Genomic DNA, 27,451 nt, shown 5'->3' with positions numbered 1-27,451 from the left:
GTGAATATGTGATGAAGACTCAGGTGTGAAGCACCCCCAGACCACATGGTTTGCCAATGTTTACAGGTGATGGTTTGGACAAGATGCTGTGAAATGTCCCAGGCCTGGAGACTGTCAGTGCTTTTGGGAGAAAGAGAAACTGCAGGGGGATGTTTCACATACACGGGACAGGGACTATTGAAGAGGCGAGTTGGAAAGAACTGCGTCGACTTTGTGGGGATCATCCCATGAGCTTTCCTGCCTGGAGATGAAATATCTAGCTAAATCACACAGGAGTCTCATCCCTATTTGAAAATCTTGATCATATGATATCACTAGGACCCTGTAGCCCTAGTCTCAGTGAGGGGGGGGGCCAGGGTTCTACCCTGGCATCCCATCAACTGGGAGTCGTTCTTTAGCCTGAAGAAAGGGGGCCATGTTAGAATTTGATGACCTATAAAAGAAGACTCAACTCTGCCAAGGATCTTCACCCTCATCTTTCTTCCTCCCACTACTCTGCTGGCACTAGCAAGTGTCTTATAGCACCATCAGACCTGGTACTTCACCCATCCTCTATCGCTGATTATTAGGGGAATTGAGGGTTATGGGGAGAGGGCAGGAAAGTGGACATGAGGAGTGTCGGATCAGCCTTGATCCTGCTGAATAGTGGAGCAGGCTTGAGGGGCTGAACTCCTGTTCCTGTTTCTTATGGTCTTATCCACTCTGTTAAAATCCATCCATATTGTCTCACCTGTAGTTTAATGATCACATTTCCCAGAAAATCGTCCTGTTCATGCTTTCGAGCAGCCTTTTTCACATCTTTCAAAATCCTGTACCGTGAATCATAGTTGGTATTAGGCAGCAAGAACCCATCAGACAGTTCGTTACAGACACATGAAGGAGCCAGATCACAGACACCAGAATCATCAGTGAGTCTTAAGGAACAGTCAGGGCAGCTACAATCAACCTGCTGGTGGGGTAATGGGAGGTCCTTCATTTATGGAGTAAATGAAAGACGTATCAGATTGGAGACAGCTTAGAGAAGGGAAAGCGGATTGGCACTGAAAGAATGATGGACTGATGATGGGTGAACAGGTTGCTTAGGTTAGCAGTTAGGGGAAAATAACATTGTTGGAATGGCAGAGAGGAATCAGCAAGTGTTGGCATATAGGGGAAGTAGAGAGGGTTGAATTGGGAAATCTGGGTCATGAAGGTAGTAGTGAACTGTGGATGGGTATGAGAGGGGATATTGAGCTGGAGACAAGTATTTCACTAATGCATATTAGCTTATACAATTTAGAATTATCTACTTTGAATATATTGAAATTAATTCTATATGACAACTAAACTTGTAACAGTTTTTAATCTGTGATACATTGATTAGCATTTTCCTCTTATTGAACTCTGTCACTGTGGCATTGGTAGATAATAAAATGTGAGGCTGGATGAACACAGCAGGCCAAGCAGCATCTCAGGAGCACAAAAGCTGACGTTTCGGGCCTAGACCCTTCATCAGAGAGGGGGATGGAGAGAGGGAACTGGAATAAATAGGGAGAGAGGGGGAGGCGGACCGAAGATGGAGAGTAAAGAAGATAGGTGGAGAGAGTATAGGTGGGGAGGTAGGGAGGGGATAGGTCAGTCCAGGGAAGACGGACAGGTCAAGGAGGTGGGATGAGGTTAGTAGGTAGATGGGGGTGCGGCTTGGGGTAGGAGGAAGGGATGGGTGAGAGGAAGAACCGGTTAGGGAGGCAGAGGCAGGTTGGACTGGTTTTGGGATGCAGTGGGTGGGGGGGAAGAGCTGGGCTGGTTGTGTGGTGCAGTGGGGGGAGGGGACGAACTGGGCTGGTTTAGGGATGCAGTTGGGGAAGGGGAGATCTTGAAACTGGTGAAGTCCACATTGATACCATTAGGCTGCAGGGTTCCCAGGCGGAATATGAGTTGCTGTTCCTGCAACCTTCGGGTGGCATCATTGTGGCACTGCAGGAGGCCCATGATGGACATGTCATCTAAAGAATGGGAGGGGGAGTGGAAATGGTTTGTGACTGGGAGGTGCAGTTGTTTGTTGCGAACTGAGCGGAGGTGTTCTGCAAAGCGGTCTCCAAGCCTCTGCTTGGTTTCCCCAATGTAGAGGAAGCCACACCGGGTACAGTGGATGCAGTATACCACATTGGCAGATGTACAGGTGAACCTCTGCTTAATGTGGAATGTCATCTTGGGGCCTGGGATAGCGGTGAGGGAGGAGGTGTGGGGGCAAGTGTAGCATTTCCTGCGGTTGCAGGGGAAGGTGCCGGGTGTGGTGGGGTTGGAGGGCAGTGTGGAGCGAACAAGGGAGTCACGGAGAGAGTGGTCTCTCCGGAAAGCAGACAGGGGTGGGGATGGAAAAATGTCTTGGGTGGTGGGGTCGGATTGTAAATGGCGGAAGTGTCGGAGGATGATGCGTTGTATCCGGAGGTTGGTAGGGTGGTGTGTGAGAACGAGGGGGATCCTCTTTGGGCGGTTGTGGCGGGGGCGGGGTGTGAGGGATGTGTCGCGGGAAATATGGGAGACGCGGTCAAGGGCGTTCTCGATCACTGTGGGGGGAAAGTTGCGGTCCTTGAAGAACTTGGACATCTGGGATGTGCGGGAGTGGAATGTCTTATCGTGGGAGCAGATGCGGCGGAGGCGGAGGAATTGGGAATAGGAGATGGAATTTTTGCAGGAGGGTGGGTGGGAGGAGGTGTATTCTAGGTAGCTGTGGGAGTCAGTGGGCTTGAAATGGACATCAGTTACAAGCTGGTTGCCTGAGATGGAGACTGAGAGGTCCAGGAAGGTGAGGGATGTGCTGGAGATGGCCCAGGTGAACTGAAGGTTGGGGTGGAAGGTGTGGGTGAAGTAGATGAACTGTTCGAGCTCCTCTGGGGAGCAGGAGGCGGCGCCGATACAGTCATCAATGTACCGGAGGAAGAGGTGGGGTTTGGGGCCTGTGTAGGTGCGGAAGAGGGACTGTTCCACGTAACCTACAAAGAGGCAGGCATAGCTGGGGCCCATGCGGGTGCCCATGGCCACCCCCTTAGTCTGTAGGAAGTGGGAGGAGTCAAAAGAGAAGTTGTTGAGGGTGAGGACGAGTTCAGCTAGGCGGATGAGAGTGTCGGTGGAGGGGGACTGGTTGGGCCTGTGGGACAGGAAGAAGCGGAGGGCCTTGAGGCCATCTGCATGCGGAATGCAGGTGTATAGGGACTGGACGTCCATGGTAAAGATGAGGTGTTGGGGGCCAGGGAATTGGAAGTCCTGGAGGAGGTGGAGGGCGTGGGTGGTGTCACGGACGTAGGTGGGGAGTTCCTGGACCAAAGGGGAGAAAATGGAGTCCAGATAGGTGGAGGTGAGTTCGGTAGGGCAGGAGCAGGCTGAGACGATGGGTCGACCAGGGCAGGCAGATTTGTGGATTTTGGGAAGGAGATAGAAACGGGCCGTGCGGGGTTGGGGAACAGTGAGGTTGGAGGCTGTGGGTGGGAGGTCCCCTGAGGTGATGAGGTCATGAATGGTGTTGGAGATGATGGTTTGGTGCTCGGGGGTGGGGTCATGATCAAGGGGGCGGTGGGCGGTAGGAGGTGGTGTCGGAGAGTTGGCGTCTGGCTTCGGCGATGTAGAGGTCAGTGCGCCATACTACCACTGCGCCACCCTTGTCTGCGGGTTTGATGGTGAGGTTGGGGTTGGAGCGGAGGGCTGCCCGTTCTGCGGGGGAGAGGTTGGAGTGGGTGAGAGGGGTGGAGAGGTTGAGGCGGTTAATGTCTCGACGGCAGTTGGAGATGAAGAGGTCGAGGGAGGGTCCCCAAGGGACCACTGTGGCATTGGAGTATGTTTGCGATTCAGTTTTGTCTATGTAGATGCTTTCATGAATCAACATTTTACAATCTTGATCTCAGTAACAATCCATGAGTTAGGCATTTAAAATGCAGAATGGCCACAAAAGATGCTATCAGTCAAGATATAACCAATCTGTTCAGGATTTTACGCAGGTGTAACCAGTGGGGTAGATCGGGGGAAACCAGGTGATTGTAGTGTATTTTGATTTGAGGTAGTAATAGGGACAGTATTTTGTACTCCCCTGGCAGGTATGAAACTGCAGGGGCCATGGGGGCCGCACATAAAATTCAATGGGCAGTCTTCCCACTACCTATCCATGTGAGGTTGCGCTGTCTACAGTTCCAGGAATGGTCATGGCTGGCACTCAGAGGTGAAATTTACTACTGAGAAAGGTGTGGAAATCTCAACCTAAAGAAATAAATGACAGCAAGGCAGATGCTGGGGTTGTGGGCAGGCTCCCCTCCCCAATTTTCTAGATGGCATTAGGAGTGGTGGCAGGGTCCTCAGCATTCTATAAACTGAAGTTACTATACTAGATTAAGAGTCATGGAATTGGGGGTATGGTATCAACACGGATTGAGGATCAGTTAAATGACAGAAAGATGTCATTAGTAGAAATTTGAAAAGTGGTATTCACAAGCTATGTAAATCACTTAGATAAGGGAATGAGTTTAAAAACAAATCTACATTAGCTGACTATACAAAGCTAAATTGAAATGCCATAAGGAGGTTGTATCACACAGGGTATGAGAGTGGGAAAACTGGTAGCAGGTGGAATATAACATAGACGAATTTAAATTATTCACTTTGGTAGGATGAATGAAAAAGTAGAATATATTTTAAAGGGTGGAGATGTTATGAGGAGAGAATACACAAATCGGAACTGTTTTCTCCAGAATTTAGAAAAGACAGGGTGACTAAAGATCAACTATTTACATTAGTTGGGGACTCTGGAACTGGGGTCATAGTCTGAGAATTAGGGTCAGACCATTCAGGAGGAATATTGGAAAGCACCACTATACACAAAGAGTGGTAGATGTTTGGAACGCTCTTCCACAAATGGCAGTGGATGCTGGATAAGTTGTTAATTTTAAATCTGGAGACAGAGAAATCTTTGGTTAAACAAAGACATATGGGCCAAAGGCAGGTATGTGGAGCTAAGCCACATATCAACCATAATCTCACTCAATGCTAGAACAGACTCAAAGAAGCTGAATAGCTTACTCCTGGTCCTATGAAAGTAAAACGTATCTGAATCACGCAGGCATAGAAGTATTTAGGAAGACAATGTTCTCTTAAACTTCCTTGCAAAGTGTTTGGAAAAGAGTAAGAAAGTCTTGCTATAAAAGATTGGTGGGATCACACCTGATGTACTCAGCATATTTTTGGTTTCTTTACTGAAAGAACAAAACACTTCACTTAAAAGGAACACAACAAAGGTTCACTAGAATGATTCCTGGGATGATACCATTGTCTTTTGAGGACAGATAGATAAAAAGGGGACCTATATTTTTTGGAGTTTAGAAGAATGAGAGGTAATCTCATTGAAACATATAAAAGCATGAAGGAGATTGACAGGGCAGATACCAGGAGGTTGTTGCCTCTGACTGGGAGATTAGAACACACAGATCGAGTCTCAGGAGAAGGGGTTGTCCATTTAAAACTGATGAGGAGAAATATTTTCATTATAAAAATAAATTAACTTGTGGGATATAGGTGTCATTGCCATATCCATCCCTAATTGCTCCAGAGCACAGTTAAGCATCAACCATATTGCTGTGGGTCTGGAGTCACATGTAGGCCAGACCAGGTGAGGATGGCAGATTTCCTTCCCCAAAGGACATGAGTGAACCAGATGGGTTTTTTACAACAAGAAACAATGATTACATAGTCACTGTGAGGCTAGCTTTTTTTATTGCAGAACTGAAATTTCACTATCTGTCTTGGTGCAGCTTAAACTCTCCATGTTTGCAGCAGCAGAGGGAGCAATGACAATGCAAACCAGGAGGCTGCCGAGCAGGTAAGTTCTTTCAGCAGTGGAGCTGAATGGGAGCGGTCAAATTGCGCTCTGGGAAGGTGAGTGAACTGATATATTTGGGCACTAGCTAAACCCAAGGCACTACACATGTCATGTCTCCCACCCGCCCTCCTCCTCTGACAAAAGAAAAAGACTCTGTGCTGTGTAAGAGAAGGTTTTTCTTTTTGTTTTCTTTATTGTGTGCTGGTAAGTAGAGTGATTGGTAAAAACAATTTTCATTTCATTTATCTGCTATTTGATATTATAGTAGGACTAAGTTAAGCTTAAGAGTAAAAATGGCAGGAGCCCCAGACCTTTGTTATGCTCCCGGAGCACTGGAGAATTATTAATGTTGTTCCCTTGTTTAAGAAGGGTAGCAAGGATAATCCAGGTAATTATCGACTGGTGAGCCTGATGTCAGTGGTGGGGAAGCTGCTGGAGAAGATACTGAGGGCTAAGATCTACTTACATTTGGAAGAAAATAGACCTATTAGTGATAGGCAGCATCGTTTTGAGCAGGGAAGGTCATGTCTTACCAACTTGATAGAATTCTTTGAGGAAGTGACAAAGTTGATAGAAGAGAGAAGGGCTGTGAGTGTCATATACATGGACTTCAGTAAGGCATTTGATAAGGTTCCCCATGGTAGGCTGATGGAGAAAGTGAAGTCACGTGGGGTCCAGGGTGTACTAGCTAGATGGACAGAGAACTGGCTGGGCAACAGGAGACAGGCAGTTGTAGTGGAAGGGAGTTTCTCAAAATGCAGAACTGTTACCAGTGGTGTTCCACAGGGATCCGTGTTGCGACCACTGTTGTTTGTGATATACACAAATGATCTGGAGGAAGGTATAGATGGTCTGATTAGCAAGTTTGCAGATGACACTAAGATTGGTGGAGTAGCAGATGGTGAAGGGGACTGTTGGAGAATGCAGCAGAATATAGATAGATTGGAGAGTTGAGCGGAGAAATGGCAGTGGAGTTCAATCCAGGCAAATGCGAGGTGATGCATTTTGGAAGGTCCAATTCAACTACACGGCAAATGGAAAAGCCCTGGGGAAAATTGATGCACAGGGAGTGCTGGGTGTTCAGGTCAATTGTTCCCTGAAGGTGGCAACGCAAGTCCATAGAGTGGTCAAGAAGCCATACGGCATGCTTTCCTTCATCGGACGGGGTATTGAGTACAAGAGTTGGCAGGTCATGTTATAGTTGTATAGGACTTTGATTCGACCACATTTGGAAGACTGCATACAATTCTGGTCGCCACATTACCAAAAGGATGTGGATGCTTTGGAGAGGGTGCAGAGGAGGTTCACCAGGATGTTGCATGGTATGGAAGGCGCTAACTATGAAGAGAGGTTGAGTAGATTAGAATTATTTACATTAGAAACACAGAAGCTGAGGGGGACCTGGTAGAGGTCTACAAAATCATGAGAGGAATAGACAGGGTCGATAGCAAGAAGCTTGTTCCCAGAGTGGGAGACTCAATTACTAGGTGAGAGGGGAAAAGTTTAAGGGAGGTATGTGTGGAAAGTTCTTTACGCAGAGGGTGATGGGTGCCTGGAACGCGTTGCCAGTGGAAGTCTAGACATGGGTACAATAGCGTCATTTAAGATGCATCTAGACAGATACATGAATGGGCAGGGAGCAGTGGGATACAGATCCTTGGTAAATAGGCGACAGGTTTAAATAGAGGATCTGGATCAGCGCAGGCTTGGAGAGCCAAAGGGCCTGTTCCTGTGCTGTAATTTTTTTTGTTCTTTGAACTCGTGCCCAGAACATAGAACATGGAACTGTGTAGCACAGCGCAGGCCCTTCGGCCCATGATGTTGTGCCGAACCTTTACTGTAGGGCAGCACGGTGGCTCAGGGATTAGTACCGCAGCCTCACAGCGCCAGGGACCCGGGTTCAATTCCAGCCTCGGGTAACTGTCTGTGTGGAGTTTGCACATTCTCCCCGTGTCTGCGTGGGTTTCCTCCGCGTGCTCCGGTTTCCTCCCACAGTCCAAAGATGTGCAGGCGAGGTGGATCAGCCATGCTAAATTGCCCATAGCGTTCAGGGGTGTGTGGGGTATAGGGGGATGGGTCTGGGCAGGATGTTCCAAGAGGCGGTGTGGACTTGTTGGGCCAAAGGGCCTGTTTCCACTCTGTAGGGAATCTAATCTAATCTAACATAAGCCTGGGGTTTTGGATTAGTAGTCCAGGATATTTATTTCATACACATACTGTGCAGACACTAAGATCAACAGGATTCTTAACACAAAGGAAATCAGAGGGGAGAGGGTGGATTAGTGACTGATGTCAGTGTTCAGCCACAATCATATTGAGAGGCAGAGCAAGATCGAGGAGTTAATAGAACATAGAACATTGAACATAGAACATTACAGCACAGTACAGGCCCTTCAGCCCTCAATGTTGTGCCGACCTGTCATACCAATCTGAAGCCCATCTAACCTATACTATTCCATGTGCGTCCATATGCTTATCCAATGACGACTTAAATGTACTAAAGTTGGCGAATCTACTACTGTTGCAGGCAAAGCATTCCATTCCCTTACTACTCTCTGAGTAAAGAAACTACCTCTAACATCTGTCCTATATCTGTCACCCCTCAATTTAAAGCTATGCCCCCTCATGCTCGCCGTCACCATCCTAGGAAAAAGGCTCTCCCTATCCACCCTATCTAACCCTCTGATTATTTTATATGTCTCAATTAAGTCATGTCTCAACTTTCTTCTTTCTAATGAAAACAGCCTCAAGCCCCTCAGCCTTTCCTCGTAAGACCTTCCCTCCAAACCAGGCAACATCCTAGTAAATCTCCTCTGCACCCTTTCCAAAGCTTCCACATCCTTCTTATAATGCGGTGACCAGAACCGTACGCAATACTCCAAGTGCGGCCGCACCAGAGTTTTGTACAGCACAGTTATGTGACCTACTCCTGGCACTACACTTGTTCTTCTGGAATGGGAGTTTTTAAGTTACCCATTAGATACCGAGCTCCTGGTCAGCATTTTCAGATTTCACATTACCTTCTGATACCTGGCCACATCCTCCTAATCAGTGCCTCCACTAACTCCTTGTGCTCTTCTAGAGATGAAAGACTTTTTATTCTGAACCCACTCACCAAAGCAACCATTCATCAGCAAATCTGGAGGCAAGGTGAGAGATTGTGTGGCATGGGCAATAAATAGAGAGAAAAAAATGGAAGATCTGCAAACAGGCGGAGGGTGGGAGCGATTAACAATAAAGTGTTGATGGAAAATGGAATAGTAATGGAACAAGTAAAGGAAGAAAAAGATTCCAGAGGAGATGTAAGTTGTTGAAGCAGAACTCCTAGTAGTACCTGCTGTCCAAGAATAAGTGTTGGGAACCCTAATCCAAATGCAGGTTATCAGCTAAAATAATAGGAATTTCAGGCAATGGATATTCTGCAATGAATCCATCAGTATCTGTCACCAACACAAGGCAATCAGATCTCACAAATCAGGCAGACAGCAGTGAATCATTTGCTCACCTCTTGAGTCCAACAATGCCATGGATCTCTCCCAGTCGGTGTTTCACAGATTCATCATAATCCGAGTCCCTGAACACAAACAATCTCTTAATCAAGAGAAGCATTCAACATCAAACTTACAACAACTTCGACTATGTAGTGCCTGTCGTGTCAAAAATTATCCTGAGGCCCCTCATCGGAGTGTACATGAAGGATGAATAACATTTTAGGGTTAAAGTTGTAAAAAAAAATTAAGAAGTATTTAGATATGTACTTGTGTTGCCAAGGCATATAAGGCTATGGGCCAGTTGCTGGAAAATAGGAATAGAATAGTCAGATGCAGAGTTGATGGGCTGAAGGGCCTTTTTCTGTGCAGTAGGTCTCTGAGCTAAATGTGGAGATATTGGGAAGTGATGCAAACGCTTGATCAAAGAAATAGGATTGAATTTGTATTTTAAAGAAGAAAGTCAGAATGGTTTATGGAGGGACTTCCAAGCTCAGTCAGCTGAAGGCACAGCTGCTAATGTAGGAGCAAAGAAAGTTAAGCACACCCATGAAGTCACAGCTGGAGGAATGCAGGTTATTCAGACAAAGACCCTGAGAATGTTAAACACTCAGAAAGGGTTGAGACCACATAAATTGTGTGTAAAGTTGTGAATTTTTAAGTTGGCCAGGAGCCAATGTATGTCAGTTCACAGATGAGGGTAGACAGGACACGATACCCCCAGAAAGATATTGGATGATTTCTTGCCTGTTGATGGGCTGTATGAACTGCAGAATCTATAGGAGCAGAGTAATCTGTGGGACATATAGTGTTTAAGTGACACCTCTTCTGGCTCTTTTAACAGCAAAACTGTGAGCTGTTGGACAGTATATGCCACATACTGTAACGTATAAAAGTCTCTGGTGAATGTACCCAAACCTATTTGGTATTTCTTCAGTTTTAGAATGCTTGTCTATAATGTATCCCTGATCACCCCTACGCTCAATGACCTAGACCAGCACCTGCTTCAGCTATGTCTCGCTCTTTCCTATCTCTGTAATCTTCATAATCCTCAGATGTCCACACTCCTCTAATTCTAGCCTATTGTTCATTACGATTTTAAGTGCCTTCAGTTGCCTAAGCCCCAATCTCTGGAATTCCCTCCCTGAACGTCTCCCTCTCTAACTCTCTTTCTCCCTTAAGGTGGTCCTTAAAATCACTCTTCTTGGCCAAGGTTTTGGTCATGTCATCTAATACCTCCTATCTGGCTCAATATTTGTAAAACTCCTTGGGAGATTATGGTAAAGATCTGTATAAATGTAAACTTGTTGTTGTAGTACATTTTTTACTTAGAATGTGATTTCCAGAGTGTCACAGCCCTGTTGTAGCAATGTTTTCCCCAGATGCCTTTTATTGCTTTGTTTAAATCTAGAGTGTACCTGAATACAGAACAATGGAGAGTCAGCAGGGCAGTGAAATTAGCTTGGGGTTGCTTGCATACAATGGATTACATAGACTTCTCCTCTGTTGCCTTTTTGTCCTAATGTATTCTCAACCCTTTCCCAGCAAAGTAGCTGCAATTGAAAATACTCACCACATGTCCATGTGTAGTTCACAGTGATGGAAATCCTTGACTTGCCTGCAACAAAAAAGACAGTCATTATTAACAGAGATTTTGGGAATTAGGACAGTGGCAATATCTTCCAGTCAATTCATTTGGATGAGTGATGTGGCCAACAATGGTTGGTATGATGGCTTATGTTGCAGGGTTACAGCAGGTCTTTAGTGTCATGGACATGGATCTTTTGTTTTTTTGTAACAGAGCTGCCTCATGCTCTTTCTGCGCCTCAATTAGCCAAAACGTGGAATGAAATTCCTGCCATTTGCTGAATCCCCCACATGACCTCCCTAGCCGATCCTAGTAATTTTGTGTCAGTCCCCAGATAGAGCAATGAGATCACACAGGTCTGACTCTATTCAGATCTGACCTAATCCAGGTCGGTGCTGAATTAGCTGATGTTGGGGTTTAGGATGGAGAGGCAAAAGAAGGTTCCCTTGAGGAGTTCCAGGATAAAAAAAATAGTGGACAGGAGAGGGTCATGGCTGTGAGAGTGTTTTTTTTCATCACTCAGCTAGATTTACGCACTTCCTTTGGGCAGTAATTTCTGTTTTTTCAAGTTTTGCATTGTTTTTTGGAACTTTAAAAATAATCAAAAACAAAGATACTTTAAAAGGGAGGAAGGAGGGTGAGTGGCAGGAGAGCAACCGTTCAACATGGTTGGAGACTGAAGAGTTGCATAAGGCTCGGAGATCAGCTTCTTATAAAGCAGCTAACAAATGTTGTTCCATAGCTGTCAGACAGAGAAATTGCACAAAGGCTCTGGAGATTGGGTTTCATTGAAATAACAAACATGTAGTACAGTTTCATAGCTGATATGGGAGGTCTAATATCCAGCTTCACACACAGCTGCAGAGGTATCTGATTTAAAAAATATAACTACCTGAAACTACAGAAGAGAACAACCTTTGGTTTTTCAGCATGATCAACTAAGCATTTGATTTTAAGACTTATGAAACTTCTAAATGTTAATCTTTTTCTAACTCTCTAATAGTGATTAAGGTGAGGGCATTTTTTAATATTATGTTTACACTGAGATCTCTCTCTTGATTGACTTTTAATATTGATTATGGAAAGGTGGCTCAGTGGTTAGCCTTGCTGCCTCACTTCACTAGGGACTGAGGTTCAGTCCAGCCTCGGGTGACTGTCTGTGAGGAGTTTGCACATTCTTCCTGTGTCTGTGTGGTTTTCCTCTGGGTGCTCCAGTATCCTCCCACAGGCCAAAAACGTGCAGGTTAGGTGGATTGGCCATGCTAAGTTATTCATAATGTCCAGGAATGTGCAAACTGGGTGGGTTAGCCAAGGGAAAAGTGGGGTTACAGGGTCAGGGTAGCAGGGTGCTTCCGGATGGGATGCTCTTTGGAGGGTTGCTATCAATGGGCTGAATGGCCTGCTTTTACACTATAGGATTGAATGATTAAGGATTGGTATTAAGTTACATCAAAGGAGTGTTTTTAAGCAATCAGATTGTGCTAAAGCTGTGTTTTTGAGAAATATGTATTGTGTTTGTTTTTAGGTAATTTCTGGGTCTGTAGATTGTTAAATGGGCAGGAATGGCTTTTGCTAGGGTGATACGCTCTACCTGTGAGATGTGGGAGATTGGGAGAATTTGAATGTTCCTGGAGACTATATCTGCAGGAAGTGTGTTTGGTTGCGAATCCTAACTGATCACATGGACATGTTGGAGTGGCAGTTAGAGGAGTTTATAGGAGCGGGGGGGGTGGGTGGGTTGGGGAGTGAGTGGTGATGGATGGCAGTTTCAGGATGTTGGAGACACTGCACATACATTCAGGTAGCTGGTTGAATGTTAAGAATAGTAGGAGGGATGGGCAGGTAATGAAGAGTCTCCTGTGGCTATCCCCATCTCAAACAGGTATACCAGTTTAGATACTGTAGAGGGGAGGATGGCCACTCAGGGGATTATAGCACTGACAGCCAGGTTTCTGGTACCATGACTGACTCTGTAATGCGGGGTATGTCCGGTTCCAAGTGATTGGTTGTAATAGGGGCACAGACATACATTTCTGCAGCCGACAGTGAGCCACCAAATGGTGTGTTGCCTTCCTGGTGCTAGGGTCAAGGATGTCTCGGAGAGGGTGCAGAACATTCTGAAAAGAAAGAGTGACCAATAGCAGGCCATTGTGCACATTGGTAACACTGACAGAGGTAGGGAAAGGGATGATGTTCTGAAGAGAGAATATAGGGAACTAGGCAGGAGGTTAAAAAATAGGTCTTTGAGGATATTAATATCTGGATGACTACCAGTGCCACCTGCTAATGAAAACAGGAATTGGAGGATAAACAGGAATAGGAGGATAGAGCAGATGAATGTGTGGCTCAGGAGCTGGGGGCAAGGATTCACGTTTTTGGACCATTAGGATTTTGTTAGGGCTAGAAATGACCTGTGCAGGAGGGACAGGTTCTGCATGAATTGGAAGGGGAGCAGGAGGCTTTAAGCTAGTAAGTTGGGATGGCGGTGGGGGGGGGGGTGCGGTGGGGTGAGGGGTAAGAACCACAGCAATAGTGAGAAAAGAGAAAAGGCTGAGGCTGGTGCTGCAGATGGGGGGAACAATTTGAATAGTCAAAGTAGACAAGAGCTTGGCAGAGAACAAGGTAAGACGAATAAATTAAACTGCATTCACTTACAAGAGGCCTGACAGGAAAGGCAGATGAACTTAGGGCATGGTTGGGACCATGGGACTGGGATATTATAGCTATGTAGAAACTATAGCAGAAATGTAGCTGAGGCATAGACAGAACTGGCATCATAATGTTCCGGGGTATCAATGCTACAGGAAGGATAGAAAGGGGTGGGGGATGAGAAAGAGAGGAGGCAGAGTGATGTGTTTTGTTAGGGATAATATTATGGCTGTACTTGGGGAGGATATTCTTGGGAGATCATCCAATGAAGTTATATGGGTGGAACTGAGAAATGAGAAAGGGATGATCACCTTTTAGGATTGTATTATAGGGTCTGCAATAATCAGTGGGAAATTGAGAAGCAAATATGTAAGGAAATCTCAGTTAACTGTAAGAACAATAGGGTTGTAATGTAGGGGATTTTAACTTTCCAAACATCGACTGGGACTTTCATAGTTCTAAGGGCTTGTATGGGGAAGAATTTGTGTGTGTACGAAACAATACTTGACCTTCTGTTGGGCAATAAGGCAGGGCAGTTGACTGAGGTGTCAGTGGGGGAGCACTTTGGGGCAAGTGATCATAATTCTATTAGTTTTAAAGTAGTTATGGAAAAGGATAGAATTTACCAAAAAGTTAAAATTCAAAATTGGAGTCAGCCCAATTTTGAACTATTAGACAGAAACTTTCAAAAATTGATTGGGGGAGGCCATTTGCAGGTAAAGAGATGGTTAGGAAGTGGGGAGTCTTCAGAAATGAGATAATGAGAGTTCAGGGACAGCATTTTCCTGTTAGTGTGAAGGGCAAGGCTGGTAGGTGTAGGGAATGCTGAATGACTACAGAAATGGAGGCTCTGGTCAAGAGGCAAATTCCAGGTGTAGACAGGTGGAATTGAGTGAACCCTATGGGAATATAAGGAGAGTAGGAGTATACTTTAGAAGGAAATCATGAGGGCAAAAAGGGTGCATGAGACAGCTTTGGGAAATAGGGTTAAGGAGAATCCAAAGAGATTCCATACATAAATTAAGGGAAAAAAGTGAAGCTATGGAGAGAATACAGCTCCTTAAAGATCATTATGGCCGTCTATGTGTGGAACCGCAGGAGATAGGTGAGATATTAAGTAAATGTTTCACTTCAGTACTTACTGTGGAGAAAAACATGAAAGCTAGGGAATTTGGGGAAATAAATAATGATGTCTTGAAAAGAATTCATCTTCCAGAACAGGAGGTGCTGGAGGTCTTAAAACACAAAGGTAGATAAAATCCCAGGACCTGATCAGGTATATCCCAGACCTTCATGAGAAGCAAAGAACAGATTACTGGAACCTGGCTGAGATATTTGTATCATCGACAGCCATGGGTGAGGTGCCAAAAGACTGGACATTGGCTAATGTGGTGCCATTATTTAAGAAAAGCTATAAGGAAAAGCCAGGCAAGTATAGAGCAGTGAGCCTTGCCTCATTACTGGGTAGGTTGTTGGAGGAAATTCTGAGAGTCAGGATTTACATGCTTTTGGAAAGGCAATGACTGATTAGGGATAGCCAACATGGCTTTGTGCAAGTGAAAGCACGTCTCACTAACTTGATTGAATTTGTTGACGAAGAGGTGACAACGAAGATTGATGAAGGCAGAGTGGTAGATGTTGTCTATCTGGACTTCAGCAAAGTGTTCGACAGGGTTCCACATGGTAGACTGGTGAGTAAGGTTAGACCACAGGTTTCAGGGGAGTTAGCCAATTAGATACAAAATTGGCTTGAAGGTAGGAGACAGAGGGTGGTGATGAAGGGTTGTTTTTCAGAGTGGAAGCCTGTGACTATTGATGTGCCACAAAGATCAGTGCTGGGTCCACCAAATTTTGACATTTATATAAATGATTTGGATGTGAACATAAGAGGCATAGTTAATAAGTTTGCAGATCACATCAAAACAGGTGGTAGAGTGGGCAGTGAGGAAGATTATCTCATAGAACAATAGGGCCAATGGACCAAGGAGTGCCAGAAGGACTTTAATTTAGATAAACGTGAGGTGTCACATTTTGATGAGGTAAACCAGGGCAGGGCTTATATACTTAATTGTAGGGCCCTACAGAGCGTTGACAAATGAAGAGACCGAGGGGTGCAGGTGCATAGTTCCTTGAAAGGAGAGTGACAGGTAGAAAGGGTGACAAAGAAGGCATTGAGCACGCTTGCCTTCATTGGTCAGAACATTGAGATAGGAGTTGGGATGTCATGTTCCATCTGTACAAGATATTGGTGAGACCAGTTTTAGAACACTGCAAAATTTCTGGTCATTCTACAAGAAGGATGTTGTTAAACTTGACATTGCGCAGAAACGATTTATAAGGATGTTACCTGGGTTGGCGAGTTGAAGCCATAGGGAGAGACTGAATAGGCTGGGGCTGTTTACCCTGCAGCATCACAGGCTGATAGAGGTTTATGAAATCTTAAAGAGGTTTATAAAATCATGAGGGGCATGGATGGGGAGAATAGCCAATGTATTTTTCCTAGGATGGGGGGAGTCTGAAACTAGTGAGCACAGGTTTAAGGTGAGAGGGGAAAGATTTTAAAAAGGACCTGAGGAGTGACATTTTCTTACAGAGTGTGGTGCATGTATGAAATAAGCTGCCGAAGGAAGTGGTGCAGGTGCGTACAGTTACGACTTGTAAATGGCATCTGAATGGGTACATTAAATGGGAAGAATTTAGAGCGATATGGACCAAATGCTGGCAAATGGAACTAGGTCAGATTAGAGATAGTAGGAACTGCAGATGCTGGAGAATCTCAGATAAGGTGTAGAGCTGGATGAACACAGCAGGCCAAGTAGCATCAGAGGAGCAGGAAAGCTGACGTTTCAGGCCTAGACCCTTCTTCAGAAATGGGGGAGGGGAAGTAGATTCTGAAACAAATAGGAATGTCCTTCCCCCTCCTTCACTTCTGAAGAAGGGTCTAGGCCCAAAACATCAGCTTTCCTGCTCCTCTGATGCTGCTTGGCCTGCTGTGTTCATCCAGCTCTACAACTTGTTATCCTAAGTCAGATTAGCATATTAGGTCAGTGTGGATGAGTTGCATGTTTCCATGCTGTATGACTGTGACTATCAGCCAAGGTTACAGCTCCCCTGGATGTGCAATGACACAGCCAGCAAGTCTAACGGGAGGTTGTAAGATCAGGACCAAGTGCAGCTACAGTGCCCTGCACAATCAAAAAGGCCCTCTGACAAAAAAAAAGGGTGGCCTTAGAAATATTGACAGAGACCGAGCTACTCACCAGCTCCCAGCCAAAAGAACTGAAGAGAAAACTAAAAAGCAGAGACGGCAGAAGGAGAAAAAAAAATGAGCGAAGTGGAAGAAATGAAAAAGAACAAGAGGAGAGAGTAAACTAGCAATGTAATGGCAGTGGACAGGGAAGACAGTTGAAACCACAGCTATTCATGTTATACATTAATGATCTAGATGAAGGAATTGAAGGCATTTTTGCTAGGTTTGCAGATGACACAAACATGGGTGGACGGACAGGTAGAGTTGAGGAAGCAGGAGGCTGCATAGGGAACTAAACAGACTCATAGAATGGACAAAGAAGAGGCAGATGGAATGGAGTGCCGGAAGGTGTGAGGTTAAATACGTTGGTAGGAAGTATGGAGGTGTAGACTATTTTATAACAGGGAAAAGCTTCAGAAATCTGAAGCACAAAAGGGGCTTAGAAGTCCTAGTTCAGAATTCTCTTAAAGTTAACATGCAGGAAGAGAAATGCAATGTTAGTGTTTGTTTCAAGAGGACTAGAATACAACAGCAGGGATGAACACCTGAGGCTGTATAAGGCTCTGGTCAAATGGCATTTGGAATGTTGAGAGCTCTTTTGGGCCATGTATCTAAGGAAGGATAAACTAACATTGGAGTGAGTCCAGAGATGGTTTACAAGAATGATTCTGGAGATGAAGGGCTTGTCATATGATGAGTAGTTGAGGACTCTGCATCTACACTCCATGGAGTTTAGAAGGATGATGGGGAATCTCATTGAAACTTACAGATAACTGAGAGACCTGGATAGAATAGACATGGGGAAGATGTTTCCACTAGTAGAACAGACTAGGACTTGAGGGTACAGCCTCATAGTGAAGGGATGACCCTTTAGAACTGAGGTGAGGAGGAATTCCTTTAGCTGGAGGGTGGTTAACCTGTAGAATGGAATGCACTGCCACAGAAAGCTGTAGAAGCCAAGTCATTGACTATATTTAAGTCAGAAATTGATAGGATCTTGATTTTAAAGGGATCAAGGGTTATGGGGAGAAGACAGGAGAATGAGGTTGAGAAATATATTAATCAGGATCAAATGGTGCAGCAACCTTGATGGGCCAAATGGCCTAATTCTGCTCCTATATCTAATGATCGTTGGTCATAGTGACACTCACAGGAGAAATGTTTCATTCCAAATGGGGTTCAGGGTTTGCTTTTTAACTTCTGTTCTCTGAATTTGATCCTGAGGGATTGAATCTTTCACGATAGCTTTCTGTCGTCTTCTGGGCAGGGGACTGTCGGCTTTGTTGGCCTCTTCTTCTTGGTGCTCTTCGGGATCCATCACCCCCAACATACAATAAGGGTCGCTGAAGCCTTGAAAAGAGATTCAATGAGAACACTTGTTAGAGGATATCACGTACATATCGATTAGTGGTGAAGTTAACAAATGGAAAAACTGATTGCACTCCAGAATCTCCTACAGTCTCATATGCATCCTTCCCACATGTACAAGGTATCTGAAAAGGCTTCTCATTTAGCAGGAATGGTTAACTCTTGCCTTCATCACTTGGCGGCACTCTGGTGGAGGGAACGGGATTCCTACAGCTTAGTGCCTAGTTAGTGGAAGAAACAATTCTCTCCCTTCACTGTAGCTGTTAACAACTTTCTCTTTGGTACCTTATATCAGCAATCCTCTAAAAACCCTCTTTATTTGTCTGAAGACAACACCCTGCATATTGATTCTCTGACCAACATCTCATTCAGTTGAAATCAAGGGCAAAATTTTATCTAATAAAAACCAAAAGAACATGGGTGTGGTAAATCAGGAACAAAAACAGAAGTTGCTGGAAAAGCTCAGCAGGTCTGGCAGCATCTGTGAAGTAAAATAAATTGGAGTTAGCATTTCGGGTCTGGCCTCAGAACAGTGGTTAACTCTGATTTTTTTCTTCACAGATGCTGCTAGACCTGTTGAGCTTTCCCAGCAATGTCTGTTTTTGTGCATAATTTTACCTTTTGGATGATCATGAACAATATTAGACTGGTTGCCTATTACACAACTCCACAGTTCTCCCTTCTATTTGGAGACCTAACAGGAGGTTAGGGACAAGTTATATGTCTTGAACCAGGCTTCAAAGTTCAAGGGTATACTTCTGGCCAAAGGTCAAAAAATCCTGCATAAGAGTGGATGCCATTTGAAGCTGAAGCTCATGAGGTGTCAACCTGGTGAAGCCACCAAACAGGACTACTTGTGTGCCAAACATCGTAAGCAGCAAGTGACAGACCAGAGATAAATGCGGCAAGTCCAGTTGAGTTTCTGGTCAATGGTAACTGTTGGATGTTGATAGTGGGGGATCCAGTGATGGTAACACCACTGGATGTCAAGGGGCATGGTCAGCTTATTGGAAATGGTCACTGTCTGCCATTTGTATGGTACAAATGTTACTTGTCACTTGATAGCCCAAGCCTGGATTTTGCCACCCGAAGGTTGCAGGAACAGCAACTCATATTCCGCCTGGGAACCCTGCAGCCTAATGGTATCAATGTGGACTTCACCAGTTTCAAGATCTCCCCTTCCCCAACTGCATCCCTAAACCAGCCCAGTTCGTCCCCTCCCCCCACTGCACCACACAACCAGCCCAGCTCTTCCCCCCCACCCACTGCATCCCAAAACCAGTCCAACCTGTCTCTGCCTCCCTAACCGGTTCTTCCTCTCACCCATCCCTTCCTCCCACCCCAAGCCGCACCCCCATCTACCTACTAACCTCATCCCACCTCCTTGACCTGTCCGTCTTCCCTGGACTGACCTATCCTCTCCCTACCTCCCCACCTATACTCTCTCCACCTATCTTCTTTACTCTCCATCTTCGGTCCGCCTCCCCCTCTCTCCCTATTTATTCCAGTTCCCTCTCCCCATCCCCCTCTCTGATGAAGGGTCTAGGCCCGAAACGTCAGCTTTTGTGCTCCTGAGATGCTGCTCGGCCTGCTGTGTTCATCCAGCCTCACATTTTATTATCTTGGAATTCTCCAGCATCTGCAGTTCCCATTATCTCTGGATTTTGTCCAGATCTTTTTGCATTTGAATGTTGGCTACCTCAGTATCTGAGGAGTAATGAATGGTGCTGAACATTGTGCAGTCAGCAAACGTCCCCACCTCCAACCCCACGATGGAGGGAAGGTCATCGTTAAGCAGTTGAAGATGGTTGGGCCCACTAACCTGAGGATCTCCCGCAGAGATGCCATGGAGCTGAAATAACTCACCTCCAACAACTACAGCCATCTTCCTATGTGCCAGGCATGACTCCAACCAGTGGAGAGTCTGCCCTCTAATACCCATTGATACCAGTTTTGTTAGTGCTCCTTGATGTCAAGGATTGCATTTAGCAAATGCTGTCTAATTGTGGAATCACACCTAATGTTGGATACTGTGCTGTGTTTTGCAGGAGCAGGCTGGTGAGTATGGTCAGTGCATTCCTGTTGTGAACAGGCAAAGGGATGTGTTGGAATGTCATTACTTTTGGTCCTGAAAAGTATCCATTCTACCTTGGATTACCCTGGAAGAGTAAAGTATCTCAAATGTTTGAGCAACTGTTTCACCTGCTATTATGCAGTAGCAACATGAGAGATGTTTGCCACTGTCAGATGCAGCTGTAAACCCAAACTGATATTTCATCTTAGCACACAAATGAGTAATTTGGAATATGAATTTTAGTGCCGGTGTGAAGCCAGATATATATGCCATATGTCCCAATGATTAGTGGATCATATTGACTACATATCAAGCAATTAACAAGGAAGGAAGCTGAAGCAAAAGCACCAAAGTGATTTCTTAGAAGTGATCAAGGAAGAAATTCATTAAGTCATGGTCACAAAGTCTTAGACATTTTCAATTCCCAGTTGCAAGAGTGAGATTATTTATTATAGACAAATCACTACAGTGATCATTAAAGTACTATAAATAATCTTAGTTATTACAATGACTATGCTTTCTTGCTTTAATATTATATATTATAGCCTGCCCTACTTTCTCCCCCAATACTCCCCCATCATTCCCCAACCCAATCTTCCCTTCTCTGCGCTCTTGCTCCTCCTTATCACAAACCCTTCTCTCATCCTCTTCCTTCTCCCTATTACCACCTCTTGTCTCCAGTTCCTCTCCTGCCCCTCTCTAAGTGCCCCTCTATCCTCCCTTCCCCACTCTCTATTTCTCCTTCCATCTCTCTCCTCCCTTCTTCTCCTCTCCCTCTCCTCCCACCCATCTAAGATCTTTTCTCTCCTCCCCCACCCACTCTCTTGTCTCCTTCTCTTGCCTCTCTCTTCCTGAAAACTTCTCTCTCACCGCCTTGCTGGCAGAGTGGGTAGTGAGGTCACACTGGAGGAGTGGGCACAGAGGTGCCAGAGAGTGATCAAATAGGAAGGGAAAGATGCTAATTGATATGGAAGGTTTGAAGGAAGTTTATGAATGTATCATAACTGGTAGGATACTTCATTTAATGTCTAGTGTCTGCTTCCACCAAACTAACAAGTTGTGATCATATTTGAACATTTGATTCCTTAATTATTATTTTAATTATTTGATTAATTTATTTATTGTCATGTGTATCGAAATACAGTGAAAAACTTTGTTTACAAGCAATACATAGAACATAGAATGTAGAACAATACAGCGCAGAACAGGCCCTTCGGCCTTCAATGTTGCGCCGACATCCTTCCTCTCGCAAGCAGACCAAAATCGATTGCAGTATTCCAAAAGCAGCCTAACCAACGTCTTATATGGCTGCTAAGTGACCCCCCCCCCAACTCCTATACTCAATGCACTGACCAATAAAGGCGATCACACCAAATGTCTCCTTCATATCCTTTCTACCGGTGGCTGTACTTTGATGGAACTACGAAACTGCACTCCAGGGTCTCTTTATTGAGCAACGCTCCCCACAACCTGAAGTGTATACGTGCTGCCCTGATTTGCCTTTCCAAAATGTCGCATCCAGACAGATCATAGTAAGCAAGGGATGTACAGATTGAAAAGACTGAGACAGAGACATACAGATTACATTGCAGAGGATCAACATTAGCAAGATCAGTGTTATTTGAGGCTAGAGAGTCCATTCATCAGTCCAATAAAGGCCAGGAAGATGATGTTCCTGAACCTGCTCATGTGTGTGTTCAGGCTTCTGTATCTTCTGCCTGATGGAAGAGGTTGTAGGAGGTCATTACCAGGGTGTAGTGGGTTTTTGTTGATGTTGGCAGCCTTTCCACAGCTGCCAGCTGTGTGAATGGAGTCCATGGATGGGAGGTTGGTTTCCATTTCAGCACTTAATCAAGTAATGTTCGAAATCACACTATTCAATGTTAAAAATTCACTAATACATTTGGAGAGTACAGATTCAATGACAATTTTTGCTGGAACAGATGTAACTTGTACCTATTGTTATCATGCAATAACTTACATTTTGTTGTTACAGTAGCAACCTCTTCTCATTAAGATTCAATGATGGTTTATCCTCTATCACTGCTAATTATATAAACTCTTACACTTAACCTAGATAGGAGGACTGGGGTACTTATGGTATAGTAGTTATAGTGATTGTAATGAGGTCAGCCAAGTGAGGCTCACAGAATATGAGTTCCCTGATTGAGACTGTTAATGTGGCCTAACCAGGGAGCTCTGGCTGACAGATATGAACAGGAGTGATAGAGGTACTGTTCACTTGGAGAAAGCTGGATCAGTGTCAAGGACCCACCACATGAAAACAAAGGGTGGCCTGTTAACAGGATACTAGCGTCTGTGGAGTTATTTCAATGGTAGTATCTGGTAGTTTCTGGCCCAAAGTCCCACCTGTTCCAGAGGTATCTGGTAACCATAAGCAACCACATAGGCAAGAGCAGTAGAGACCACTACATACAACAATTTTGTGCGCTTGGGTACCTTGAATTTGCTTGAAGAATAATCCAGAGAAATTCTGAATTTGTAAATTCTGGCCACTGATCCAACTATAAAGAGGCCAAGGAGCATTATGTCGGGGCCCAAATGAAATGTCTGAACTAGCATCTGAAGGACATTCCTGCCAATATCAGTTCTGAGGCTTCACATTCTTGCACATGTAACAGAAGGCACCACTTTTGAAAGTATAACTTCGTCTGCAAATAGGGGACCAACCTGAAGATGGGCACATGGCCAACACACAAAGGGCGACAGCAGCAACATCATCACTTGTGGAGCTGGTGTTTTAGTTTGTTTCTGCTGTTTTTTGGCTCACATTGAACTGCTTAATTTTAAATGCAAATTACTTTTATTGCAAATCAAATTTCCTGTGATCCTTTGCGTTAGTTTCATCAACACAGCACTAACAACAAACTCTCCTACAAAACCAGCCAATGTATTGGGATGGATCCATAACCAATGGATGTTTCGGACAATTTCAGTTTTTTGCAGAACTTGGAGAAAGCTCCCCAAGTGAAAGGAATGACTCACTAGTAAATAACACTAGAAAAGTTTCATATAATTCTTTAAACAACATTTACTGAGGATCTGACTACTGTTCACCAATATAACTGGAAAATAGTTCAGTGTATTTTCTAAAACATAGGAATTTAGGAATTTTTAGGAATTTAAAATCAAGTTACTCGCAGATCAATGATTGACACTGATTTAAAATGATTTTAACTTTATATGACTATCCCATTTCAGTTGCATTATTGAAACTTTATGGAGTTCCCACTCTGTAAATATATCAGTGAGTTTAAGTATTTTTCAAAAATATTTCTGTTTTAACGTGTTTTCTGACAGTGCTGGTCCATGGCTGTAGGCAAATAAGTTTGAACAGAAATTCAGTGTTGGTGGGAGTTGGCAGACACACACGTTTCAAAGGAATAATATTTTGTAACCAATTTCACTCAAATCAGAGATTCCACCCATTGAGGGTGATCTTGAGACCCTTATTGAAGTTACATATCTAGCCCAGACTATGCATTAATAAGATTTGACTTACTATTGTTCCAAACATTTTACTAACCTGTGTAACACGGTGTTCATCAAACACCAACAGGACAGCCCTACAAATCTTCTTCAGAGACTTGCAGTTAACTTGGATGGTGACACATTATCTATTAATTCCTTTTAGCTTGAAGATTATCTCAGAACTCTCGCTGCCTGTTGCTGGTCACACAAAGCAATATTATATACTTACCAGTTGCATCTTTGGCCAAGATTCCCTGGGCTTCCTTCACTGTTAACTTCAGGAATACAGTGGGTGGCTGTGGAAGTGACAAGAGAAAGGAAGAGAGACCTCAGCGTTTCTGCCATAGTCAAATAATCTTCAATTTACAACAGGCAGTTCCCAGCATTGTTTCTTACACAGTGTTACAATCTGGAATGGCCCAAATCTCTCATCACGATTGCATCTTCAAAAGCCCAAATCCATTCCTCTCTAAACTACCCCACGTCAATTAGTATTAAGCCCTCTCATTGGAATAATGAACCTTCTCATTGGAATAATCTCCTCACTCTACACAATAACAATCTCACACCCCTCAGGATAAACCTGCTGATATAATCTACACCTCTGACATGGTCCATCTGATCTAGCTCGTACCTCTCACCATATCCTCCTGTAACCGTTCCCACATTGCATTCACATCGCTTTCTAGGTGTCTTTTTTGGCATGTCATAATACATGTTACAATAAACGAACCTAAAATTGTGCTCATGTCCTTAAACAAATCATTTGAGGCTACTCAGCTCACCTTTAGCTGCCTGATCTGCCTCAGAATAACTGTGTGTTCTTCTTGGTTCACTTGGAAAGCCTAGAAACAGAGAGAAGCAAGAAATAGTCAAACAGGTCATTTGTGGGACCATATACTCAGACATATTACTAATAGAACATAGAACAATACAGCACAGGAACGGGCCCTTGACCCGCAATAATGTGCTGAACGTGATGCTAATTTAAACTAATCCCTTCTGCCTGCCCTTGGTCCATATCCCTCCATTTGTTGTTTATTCATTGCTTATCGAATCACAAACAAGCTGTCGCTCAAGGTTCAAAGGCTACCTTCAGCCATTTGTTCACAGTTCCAAACTAAAAAATGATAAATAAAAGGGAAAAACAGCGAGTGTTTGAACATATCTGATGACAACAGGTTACATTGAAATTGCAGTGTGCCATGAACAGGTCAGAGTTGGAAGTTCACAGTACTTTTCAGCATTGTCTCCAAAACACAAAGTGATGTTTGCAGCAATAATGAATTGAGAGATTTCCAACAGGATAGTGATTAGGGTGTAACAAACACTTCATGATAGGGTCTGGGGGTGTGTTGCCAAACGACGAGACGTTGGGGTACAGATTCATAGTTCCCTGAAGGTGGAGGCACAGGTAGACAGAGTAGTGAAGAAGGCATTTGGTATGCTTGCCTTTTTTGGTCAGTGCATTGAGTACACGAGTTGGGATGTCATGTTATGGCTGTAGAGGGCATTGTTTATGTCATTTTTGGAATACTGCCTTCAAATCTGGTCTACTGCTCTGGGAAAGATGTTAAACTTGAAAGAGTTCAGAAAAGATTTACAAGAACGTTGTCAGGGTTGAAGAGTTTGAACCATAGGGACAGGCTGAATAGGCTGGGGATATTTTCCCCAGAGCGACAGAGACTGAGTGGTGACCTTATAAAAGTTTATAAAATCATGAAGGGCATGGATAGAGTGAATAGTCAAGGTCTTTTCCCTAGGGTAGGAGGGTTCAAAACTAGACGGCACAGGTTTAAGGTGAGAGGGGAAAGATTTAAAAGGGATCTAAGAAAAAATGTTTTCACACAGAGGGTGGTGTGTGTATGGAATGAGCTTTCAAAGGTATTTGGATGGGTACATGAATAGGAAAGGTTTAGAGGGATATGGGTTGAATGATGGCAAATGGGATGAGATTAATTTAGGATATTTGGTCAGCATGGATGTGTTGAACCGAAGGTCTGTTTCCATGCTACGATATTCTGAGTCTCTGACCTTAATTGATTTTCTACTGGTTCTGGGAGCCAAATGTCCCTCGGGAGTATAACCAATTAGATCATGTATCTTATTGAGTCAAATTCACAGTGGCAGCGACCCAGGTTCAATTCTTGTCTTATGTGTTTGCAGACTGTCCCTTGTTTGGGTTTCCTCTGGATGCTCCGATTTCCTCTGACAGTCCAAAGGTCTGCAGGTTGGTGGATCGACCATGGTAAATTACCCCATAGTGTTGAGGGATGTACAGGCTAGATGGACTAGCCATGGTGAATGCAGGGTTACTGGGATAGGGTGGGGAGGCCTGTCTGGTTGGAATGCTCCTAGTAGGTTCAGTGCATAATCAATGGGCTGAATGGCTTCTCTCTTACAATAATGTAGAGATTCTTTGATTCTAAGATATACTTAATCTTTGCTTTCGCTCGTTGTTCACTGAGGAGGTGAAGTCTTCATCAGCCTTAAATAAGGTCAAAGTCAGAAATCACATGATACCAAGTTATAGACCAATCGGTCTATTTGAAAACACAAGCTTTTGGAGTCTCAGTCCTTCTTCAGATGTTAGTGACAATGTAGCTGCAGTAGGGACTTGCTTATGATGACAGTCACTCCTCGTCTCATTTAATAGCTCCTGAGTGGATTATTTCCTCATCAGTTGTAGGCCTCTTAACCCTTTGACCCTTAGCTCAGAAAATCAGTGCATCTCTTTTTCATGAAATGTGTAGTTACAGACACAAGGATGTATGAAAGTGGCCATTTTATTTGGAAACAATTTCTGGCAATTTCATCCTTGCAGTGATGGAATACCCACTATTAAGAAAGAATTCTCTTTACATCAAAAACAAATGCACAAGTCTCAAAGAAAATAAATCTTAATCAAGGATAACAGCCAGCCTGCCTTAGAACATAGCCCTGTCAAAATTATTTTGGAAAAGTGAATTTCCACAGTGTATTTGTTGTATATGTCATATATTTAGGAATAAATGTTATCAAGTCCTTTTTTATACTGATGCTTCCTCAGATAAGGACAATGAATCTGTGCTGTATCCCCCCTAAAATTGTAACATTCTTCCTATGGTGTGGAGCTCAATGCTGTATACAATCCCAACCTGTTGAGAATACACAAAGATGACTGGCTCTGGTAGCTTTCCATTAGACCTGCCAAACCATCCTTTTAGTTTGTGTTGCCCACCTCTGATCACTGTGAAACCAAAGCAAAACTTGCTGGTGAATCTGACAAGCTGGCACATGAGTTACAACCAAATTGCCAGCAGACAAGTGTCTGTCGCACAGGTGTGTCTCACTGGCTTCTCAGTGGGTAGCATTCTCACGGAATCACTGAGGGGGTGCAAAACTATATGAGAGGTCATCTTTCAGATGAGGTATTAAGGTTTAGCTTGTTCTCTCTGGTTGATGTGAAAGATTACATGGCAGCACTGAAAGACTTGTAGGTGCATTCTCTTAGAGTTTGGCCAATATTTATTCCTCCATCAATATCACAAAAAAACTAGCCATTTATTCAATTGCTGTTATGGAGTGCCACTGTGTGCCATCTTTTCTAGAACAGTGGTGAACCTCAATTAGCTATAAAGCACACGGGACATCCTGAATCTCATGAACAGCAAAATATTAATGCAATTCTTTCCCTTTTCACCCATTGGACCTGCTGGAA

General features: G+C 44.1%; 1 protein-coding gene across 3 annotated transcripts in view; it reads right to left on the bottom strand.

The window, feature by feature from the left end:
* unc13d (unc-13 homolog D (C. elegans)) overlaps nucleotides 1–27,451 on the bottom strand; it is a 149,474-nt gene that overhangs the window by 85,607 nt on the left and 36,416 nt on the right. For all 3 annotated transcript variants that reach the window (XR_009447091.1, XM_059653844.1, XM_059653845.1), the window contains exons 4-9: nucleotides 24,537–24,596; nucleotides 23,981–24,047; nucleotides 17,969–18,167; nucleotides 10,904–10,948; nucleotides 9,348–9,416; nucleotides 731–809 (exon numbers count right to left, since the gene is read on the bottom strand). Coding sequence is in view for 2 of the 3 variants with exons in the window: in XM_059653844.1 (XP_059509827.1) it covers nucleotides 731–809; nucleotides 9,348–9,416; nucleotides 10,904–10,948; nucleotides 17,969–18,167; nucleotides 23,981–24,047; nucleotides 24,537–24,596 (519 nt within the window). In the remaining variant the exon portion in view is untranslated. The remainder of the gene's footprint in view (nucleotides 1–730; nucleotides 810–9,347; nucleotides 9,417–10,903; nucleotides 10,949–17,968; nucleotides 18,168–23,980; nucleotides 24,048–24,536; nucleotides 24,597–27,451) is intronic.

This window comes from Stegostoma tigrinum, chromosome 22, assembly GCF_030684315.1.
Source record: "Stegostoma tigrinum isolate sSteTig4 chromosome 22, sSteTig4.hap1, whole genome shotgun sequence".
Taxonomy (NCBI): Eukaryota; Metazoa; Chordata; class Chondrichthyes; order Orectolobiformes; family Stegostomatidae; genus Stegostoma; species Stegostoma tigrinum.
The sequence above is the reverse complement of the archived record's forward strand: the minus strand, read 5'-3'. Positions and strand labels throughout refer to the sequence as shown.